General features: G+C 39.1%; 2 protein-coding genes across 2 annotated transcripts; both read left to right on the top strand.

Moving 5' to 3' along the window:
• Positions 1-4,726, top strand: LOC133857078 (endoglucanase 12). The gene is made up of 5 exons (XM_062292196.1): positions 1-772; positions 2,556-2,863; positions 3,022-3,619; positions 3,869-4,041; positions 4,179-4,726. The coding sequence occupies exons 1-5, from the start codon at positions 391-393 to the stop codon at positions 4,578-4,580; spliced, it is 1,863 nt and encodes a 620-aa protein (XP_062148180.1). The 5' UTR covers positions 1-390; the 3' UTR covers positions 4,581-4,726.
• Positions 4,727-6,334: 1,608 nt separating this feature from the next.
• LOC133856867 (uncharacterized) lies at positions 6,335-6,712 on the top strand. Its single transcript, XM_062291906.1, has one exon. The coding sequence runs from the start codon at positions 6,335-6,337 to the stop codon at positions 6,710-6,712; it is 378 nt and encodes a 125-aa protein (XP_062147890.1).
• The last annotated feature ends 2,197 nt before the right edge of the window (positions 6,713-8,909 follow it).

The raw sequence follows: 8,909 nt of genomic DNA, 5'->3' as shown, positions 1-8,909 counted from the left end.
CTCTCTCATATATTGACTATATATTATTCTTCTTGGTTTGGCTTCCAAATTCTTCTTTATAGATGTACGCTCATTTATGTGTCTTTCATACATCTCAGTTCCAGACATAATCCTCGATCTCCAATAGATCGAGTGTGTTGAGCGTTTCAGTCATTCTACCATGCATCCACCCATCAAAAACGTTACTACTTCTAATTTTGATCGACAACATTAAGTGGTAGCTTTTGGGTCATATGCATGGAAATCTTTTCTCTTTTTCCATGAATAGACATGAATTCGCAGTGAAAGAAAACCCAAGAAATTAGTGAGGACGAAAGAGAGAAGAGAGTATTATATATATAGCTAGATCGATCACTAGCTAGCTAGTACTATATATATAGATATATCATCATGCACTCTGCAAATCACTGGGGAGGCTCATTTGAGATAAACACTGGGGAGGTGTCGGCCTCAGGAGAGTACGATAGGAGCCGTAGCGCGGAATGGGACGGGGCAGCCCTGTATCATCATCAACATCTAGACGAAACCCAACAAAGCTGGTTGTTGGGGCCACCAGAGAAGAAGAAGAACAAGTACGTCGACTTTGGGTGCGTCATTGTTAGCCGTAAGGCCCTCAAATGGATATTGGGGTCCTTTGTGGTGGCTTTCTGTGTCATTGCGCTCCCCATCATCATCGTCAAGTCTTTGCCCAAGCACAACTCCCATCCTCCCCCTCCTGACAATTACTCTGTTGCTCTCAACAAAGCCCTCCTCTTTTTCAACGCCCAGAAATGTAAGATATATACTACTTTAATTTATTTGCTCTTAATTCATTTCTTTCTCTCTATATATAGCTTAAACGGTATCTTTTTTTAAAAAATAAAAAAATTGTCAGACCTCCTATCTTAGATATTTGGGATGGGAAGGCTTTTTGAATTACTCTTTTAAACCATACATACATGTCATATAGTCTGTACGTGTGGGGAAATTAAGACAATTCCCTGGATTTGATCTTTACTATTCCATGTATTATCACTAGCTAGTTCTAATTTGGTTGTCTGTTATAATCTTGGTATGATCAACATGTCATGTTCTCCCATGCACAGAGCTTGGGCTTAATTAGGTGAAGTAGGATTTTGGCAACTTTAAATTAACTTCTAGCTAGAAAAGACAAAATGTTCCTTATGTTGGCTAACTTTCGATCTTATACACATCCTAAATGAGCCAGTACTTAATTCTTGGTATATATATTCTTAATTTGCTGGCTTTTGATCAGGTCTAACCTAAATTAACAAGAAACAAAATAATAAAAAAATAAATAAAAATGAGAGGTTGGTTTCAAAACTTAGCAGGCTTGACAAATGACAAGTGGGAATATACAAAAGAGAATTCCAAGTTCTAACACCGTGTGGGTCCCGGAATCGACATCAATCCCTTGAATGTTCAAAGTAAATGTTTTGGTAATTTCCAGTGACCCAGGTGGCTATAGCCTATAGGAAATGGAATACGTAGTGTTATAGCTAGAACTCCTACCTAGCTTGCCTCATATTTTATTCTCACCGCTTGTAGGAAATTTTCGTCGTAACTAACTTAAGGACATATATTTTTTATAAATCAGTATATAAAAAAAATTTCACAACACCCATAAAAGAGTATCATGTCATTTAAATATATAAAAATTACATATTTTTCATATTAATATATATGCTATTAAAAAGACAAGTGATAAATATATGCTATTAAAATAATATGTGATATATTAATTAAGAAAAATAATATTTGTACACACATATTTTATATACACTCACAATGAGTATAAGACTTATGCATATGAGACCCATTTACAAGATGGGTGTGTGCAAATAACACAACTCATTAATTAATTAATTATCTTACTCCCTGCACTAACTACACGGGCTTGCTTCTATTTAATTAATTTAGATCTCGATCCCTCTAGTTAATTTTGATATTTAACGGTTGATGGCTCTCGTTTCTCATTAGATTGACATAATTAAATCTCATGATGATCCAATCACCTTTTATCACTTACTAGTAAAAAAGAAAAGAAAACAAGTAATTCATTAAATGTAGTAATTAATCATTCTATTTGTTTAACAATGGGGATTTGTCAACCATTCTAGGAGTTTATTTTTCAAGCTAGACAGAAATTAATTAGGAGTAGGGTTCTGGAGGAATTAAGTAAAGCAAATTGATATCTCTAGGAATAGGTCAATCATTGACTACCCTTTTTTTTTCTTTTTTTTTTTCACCACAAAAAACCACCTTGTTAAATTATTGAATATTCCAGTACGGTAGAATGAGGCAAGGAAATATATATGAACTGCTAGCTGTACTAATGATTGAAGTAGAACTATAGGTCCAAACTTTGCATTACAATTGAGCTGTATCATTGTAATATGAACTGCTAGCTGTACTAATGATTGAAGTAGAACTATAGGTCCAAACTTTGCATTACAATTGAGCTGTATCATTGTAATAAATGTGTAAAACTTAATTATAATCGAATGATAATTAGTAAGTAGATGTTAATCAGATTGGCTATGAATGTGGTGCAGCTGGGATTTTGCCCAAAAATAATGGTATTCCCTGGAGAGGGAATTCGGGGTTAAATGATGGGAATGATACGACCGATGTGAAGGGAGGGCTGGTTGGAGGATACTATGATGCTGGAGACAATGTAAAGTTTCATTTTCCAATGGCTTATGCCATGACAATGCTAAGCTGGACTGTGATTGAATACAGTCACAAATATAAGACCATTGATGAGTACAACCATGTTCTGGATCTCATTAAGTCAGGCACTGATTACTTGCTCCTAACCTTCAATTCCTCCGCCACCAAAATTGATAAGATCTATTGCCAGGTATTCTTCAGTACTTCACTATATACATATATATTCCCTTACCTAGCTAGCTCTTGTATTTTCTCTTCTAGTTAATTATATAAAAACACACACGAAGAGAATATTGTAACATGACTAAGTAGTAACACCGGCCTATATATACCGTCTTCATCCGCTAGGTTGGTGGACATCAAAATGGCTCTGTGATCCCGGATGATCACAACTGCTGGCAGAAACCGGAAGAAATGGACTACGCACGGCCAACACAAATTTGCCGTTCAGGACCCGACCTTGCTGGGGAAATGGCAGCAGCCTTGGCGGCAGCCTCTATAGTTTTCCGGAACAATGGTGCCTACTCCAGCAAGCTCATCAAAGGTGCCCAAACACTCTTTGCCTTCGCAAGGGACGGTGGAAAACGGACGCGATATAGTGGTAACAACGATTATATCACTCCTTACTATAACTCCACCGGCTACTACGACGAGTACATGTGGGGAGCTGCATGGCTTTTCTATGCCACAGGAAATAAAACCTATCTTTCACTGGCAACCAACGAAGGGATTCCTAGGAATGCCAAAGCGTTTTATATGATTCCAGACTTGAGCGTGCCAAGTTGGAATAACAAGTTACCGCAGGCCATGCTATTGTTAACAAGGCTCAGGATATTCTTGAACCCTGGCTACCCTTACGAGGACATGTTGCGGATGTATCATAATGTTACTGGTCTTAACATGTGCTCTTATCTTAACTCCTTCCATGTCTTCAACTGGACAAGTGGTATGTAGGATCGATCGATCTCACCTCTTCCATATATAATCTGCTTCAATTGAAATTACGTGACATATATATATATATATATATATATATATATATATTGCATTAATTAATTAAGTACTGTCTCAACGATTTTGAACTAGCTAGCGAATGTACTAAATAAATTAGGACCCTTAGACCTTAATTAATTAGTAGAATCGAGTAAGATTTTAAATGCGCGTGACATACAGAAACTTAATTAATTGCATGCAGGAGGAATGATCATGCTGAGCCGTGGAAAGCCACAGAATTTGCAGTACGTGGCTAACACTGCTTTCCTGGCATCTCTGTTTGTTGATTATTTGAATGCCACTGGTGTTCCGGGATGGAACTGCGGCCCCAATTATGTTTCGTCGAGTGTTCTTCGAAGCTTCGCCACCTCCCAGGTGCCATCTTCATCTCTGATAATTTTCATTTAGCCTGACATCCAGTACTCAAGCATGCATGATCGCTGTAGTGTGTCTCTCATGATAGAAATTGCCTGCCTGACGTTAGCGTGCATTTTTGTGTTGCTTTTCTACAGATGGACTATATTCTAGGTAAAAACCCCATGAACATGAGCTACGTTGCGGGGTATGGCACCAAGTTCCCTAGATACATCCATCACCGAGGCGCATCAACACCCAATGACCACAAATATTACTCATGCAACGGGGGATGGCAGTGGCAGAACACCAAGAATCCTAACCCTAACAACATCACAGGAGCTATGGTTGGAGGGCCTGATCAGTTTGACCAGTTCCATGATGTGCGCACCAATTATAATTACACCGAGCCTACTTTGGCTGGAAACGCTGCACTGGTTGCTGCACTTGTATCCCTGACGAGCACCGCTGGGAATGGCATTGACATCAACACCATTTTCTCAGCGGTTCCGCCACTCTACCCACAGAGCCCTTCACCGCCACCACCGTGGAAGCCATGATATGCAGATGCAAAAATCCCTGTGTTTAGATTTTTGTTCCATACTGTACGTATACCTTAAATTTTGTTGTTTGTATAAAATCAACATCTGTTCTGTTCATTCACGAGACTTAAATATACACTTACTTTTTTCCGTAAAAGATTCAACGTACGGTGTTCGCAGCAATTAATTTTTCTTCACAATTAAGATTTTGTAGGCAACTTGATCAGCTGCAAGTTTGTCAAGTCCTTTTCCCAACCAAAACAACGTACAGTACTAGTTTGGTCTGGTTCAGTTTTTTGCTTGCTTTGATGGTTGTTTTAGTATTTGATCGTTGGACTTGCCTGATGAGTTAGATGCTAATCCGTCTTTATTTTTCTCACAACTTTCCCCCCTTTTTAATTTTTTTTCTTTATATTTTTAGATCTTTTGCTTTCCATATTCTTTTTCCTGCATGACAAAATCATGCTCTCTTTTAGTGACATTCTTTTCTTAATTTTAAGATTAACAAAACATTCAAGTGCATGTCGAAAATGTTTTTTTTTTTTTTTTTTTTTTGCTTCTCTCAGCTCTTCCCACTCTCTAATTAAGTAGAGTCCCCTTCCTAGCTCCTTGGTGAGGCCTTTCTCTGCCAGTTTTGCTGCTGTGAGATACCATCCCTCCTCCCTTAATTCCCCCTTTCCCTTGTTTCCTTGTGTTGGGGTTATCCCACATCGGTTGTGGAAGGGGTTGGTGGTCAGTTTATAAGTGTTAGGTGGTCTTGGGCCTCTCTCACCCCAAAAGCTAACTCATGAGGTGAGGCTTTCCCTCACACTTATAAACTGACCACCAACCCCTTCCACAACCAATCTCCCCCTCACACATCGGGCCTTGGGTCGGAGCAAGGACAACCCGTTTCTCCTGTGGACTGTTGGGCCTGAGATTTGTTGGTAAACTTAGGCTCTGATACCAGTGTTAGGGGTGAATGTCAATAATAAAATCACAGCGGAAATTATCTACCCCTCTTTGTGCAAATTAAATAGTCAATCTAGCTAGCACCAAAATATCAACTCACACAAGAACAATGCAGGAAAATAAATCCAGCAAGACACCAAAATTTTTTACGTGGAAAACCCTCCGGTGTGAAGGGAAAAACCACGGGACCTAGTCCAGTTAAAACTTCCACTATCAACAATAATAGCTTACAAATTGTCTTCTCTAGAATAATATCTAGAGGTTTTCACCACATCAAGAATACACGCATTCTTGGATTAAAACATAAATTCATCACTTCAAAAAGTGGATTACAACAAAACAAAGAAAGGTCTCACCAAGTGGGGATGAACAACCGAGCAACTGAAGAGGAAGTCCAACGATCGACACCAGTCAATGCGTAGCCCTCGTCGTCAGGAACAACATACTAAAATTTCATCAAGATCGGACCATAGATGACCCTCCAATCTCTGACGGAAATAGCTATGTTAGAAGCTCTATTTTTCTCCTCCCCTCACTGTTTTCTCGAGAGACTTTTTAAAAAAAACTCTCTTCCCCCTTCTCTATAACTCAAGCTTCAAAATCTTCAAGCCTTCCTTTTATTTTTTCTTTTTCTTTTTCTTCTTCATTTGGGCGTAAGTCACGCACTGTGCGTGACTTGCTCTCTGCCAATAGAAACAGAGGCGACAGCCTCTGTTTCTTTGGCTTATGGGTTGGTCCCCCACGTAGGAGGGACCACCCAACAAATCTCTCCCAACAAAGTGGTATCAGAGCTTTGGTTGTGAAATTGCTGTGTAAATTAAATGGAGGAGTCATCTAATAGCATGGTTAAACTCACAGCTTCCAATTATTCAATTTGGAAGACTAGGATGGAAGATATTTTGTACTGTAAAGAATTGTTTGAGCCTATTGAGTTGAATGGGATTAAACTGGATGCCAAAACCGATGATGAATGGAAGAAATTAAATATGAAAGCCGTCGGACATATTAGGCAATGGGTTGATCAAAGTGTCTTCCATCATGTAGCCAAAGAAGTTGATGCTTATTTACTTTGGTTGAAGTTAGAGAGTCTTTATGAGCGAAAGACTGCTCAGAACAAAGCCTTTATGATAAGAAGGCTTGTGAATTTGAAGTACAAAGATGGGCAAAATGTTACGGAGCATTTGAGTAATTTTCAATGATTATTGAATGAGTTGTCTACCATGAAACTTGTGCTAGATGATGAGGTGCAAGCATTACTTATGTTGAGTTCTTTGCCGAACAGTTGGGAAACCTTGGTAGTGTCATTCAGCAATTCGGCTCCCAATGGTGTAATGACTATGAGTATGGTAAAAGACAGCATGTTCAATGAAGAGGCAAGAAGAAAAGAGCATGATATTTCTTCTCATACAAAGGCACTTGTTACAGAAAAGCGAGGGAGAAGTAAAAGCAGAAAACCTCGTGGTAATGACAGTTGTGACAAGTCAAGGGGAATATCCAAGACAAGAAAAGAGATAAAATGTTTTCACTGTGGCAAGCTTGGGCATATGAAGAGACAGTGCATAAAATTTAAAAAGGAACAGTTGAAAGAAAAATGTGAAGAATCGAAAGAAGAAAAAGACACTGCAGCAGTTGCATCTGATGGTGATGATTTAGTTGTTTGTGAAGATGCTTATGTTAATCTCGCATGTCATGAGTCTATGTGGGTAGTTGATACGGCAGCTTCCTTTCATATTACACCACATAGAGATTTCTTCTCTTCCTACACCAGTGGCAACTTTGTTTGGGTCAGGATGGGAAATGAAGCAAAATGTGAAATTGTGGGCATGAGAGATATACAGTTAGAAACCAGCATTGGATGCAAATTGCTTCTCAAAGATGTCAGATAGTTCCTGAAATGCGCTTCAACTCGATTTCTATTGGGAAGCTTGATGATGAAGGCTACCATAATTACCTTGGAGGTGGACAATGGAAACTTTGCAAGGGTTCTCTTATTTTAGCCAGGGGAAAGAAGATTAACACTCTCTACAAGACTGAAGCAAGATTAGTCAAGGGAGATGTGAATGTTGTTGAGAATGAAACTTCCACTGAGCTATGGCACAAGAGGCTTGGTCGCATGAGTGAGAAGGGACTTCAAGTTCTTGCCAAGAAGCAGCTCCTACCTAATATCAAAGGTACGTCACTAATGCCCTGTACTCATTGTCTTGTTGGAAAACAAATAAGAGTTTCATTTCATAAATCCCCACAATCAAGAAAGACTAATATTCTTGATTTAGTTCACACTGATGTCTGGACTATGAACACTAAAACTCTTGGTGGTGCACTTTATTATGTGACATTTATTGATGATCACTCTAGAAAAAGTGTGGGTTTTTGCTTTGAAAACTAAAGATCAGGTGCTGGATGTGTTCAAAGTCTTTCACATGAAGGTTGAAAGAGAAACTGAGAGGCAGCTGAAATGTGTTCGAGCATATAATGGTGGTGAATACAAAAGTCTGTTTAAAGAGTACTGCAGAAGCCATGGTATTAGGCTTGAGAAAACTGTGCCCAAGACTCCGCAGCATAATGGCATAGCAGAGAATGAACAGAACTATTTGTGAAAGAATCAGGTGTATGCTTTCTCATGCAAAATTGCCTAAATCCTTTTGGGGTGAGGCAATGAAGACCGCAGTTGACTTGATCAATCTTTCTCCGTCAGTTCCTTTGAATTGTGACTTTCCTCAAAGGGTGTGGACAGGGAAAGATGTTTCTTTTGAGCACTTGAGAGTGTTTGGCTGCAAGGCATTTGTTCATGTTCCTAGAGATGAGAGGTCCAAGCTTGATAGCAAGGCTAAACAGTGTATCTTCCTGGGTTATGGATATGAAGAGTTTGGTTACAGACTTTGGAATCCAATTTCTAAGAAAATCATACGGAGCAGAGATGTTGTTTTCTTTGAAGATCAAACCATTGAAGACATGGAACAGACTAAAAAGCCAGAGTCTCTCTGTGAAGAACGTGTTGATTTGGGTCCAGTTGTTCCTCATTGTGTGACACATGATGAACACATGAGAGATGTACAAGAAGAACATGTTGACACAGTTGGTAGAGATGGTGAATCCGCAGTTGATAATGTGGAGTCAGAAGAGCACCTAGAGCAAGCTTCCTTAGAGCCATCTACTGAGATTCAGTTGAGGAGATCTACCAGAGAGTGTCAACCTTCCAGAAGATATTCAGTTGATGAGTATGTGTTATTTTCTGATGGGGGAGAGCCAAAAAGTTATCAGGAAGCTATGTTACATGACCAGAAAAATGAGTGGCAAAAAGCCATGCAAGAAGAGATGAAATCCTTGCATGAGAACCACACATATGATTTGGTGGATCTGCCTAAGGGCAAGAGAGCACTCAAGAATAAATGGGTG

The sequence above is a fragment of the Alnus glutinosa genome, chromosome 14, assembly GCF_958979055.1.
Source record: "Alnus glutinosa chromosome 14, dhAlnGlut1.1, whole genome shotgun sequence".
Taxonomy (NCBI): Eukaryota; Viridiplantae; Streptophyta; class Magnoliopsida; order Fagales; family Betulaceae; genus Alnus; species Alnus glutinosa.
Note: the sequence above shows the minus strand (reverse complement) of the source record. Positions and strands in the feature narration are given on the sequence as shown.

Excerpts from the sequence above, each read along its gene's own strand:
- LOC133857078 (XM_062292196.1), top strand. The coding sequence starts at position 391 with ATGCACTCTGCAAATCACTGGGGAGGCTCATTTGAGATAAACACTGGG. Across the intron at positions 2,864-3,021 it reads TTGATAAGATCTATTGCCAG|GTTGGTGGACATCAAAATGG; the intron begins GTATTCTTCAGT and ends TTCATCCGCTAG. Across the intron at positions 3,620-3,868 it reads TGTCTTCAACTGGACAAGTG|GAGGAATGATCATGCTGAGC; the intron begins GTATGTAGGATC and ends AATTGCATGCAG.
- LOC133856867 (XM_062291906.1), top strand. The coding sequence starts at position 6,335 with ATGGAGGAGTCATCTAATAGCATGGTTAAACTCACAGCTTCCAATTAT.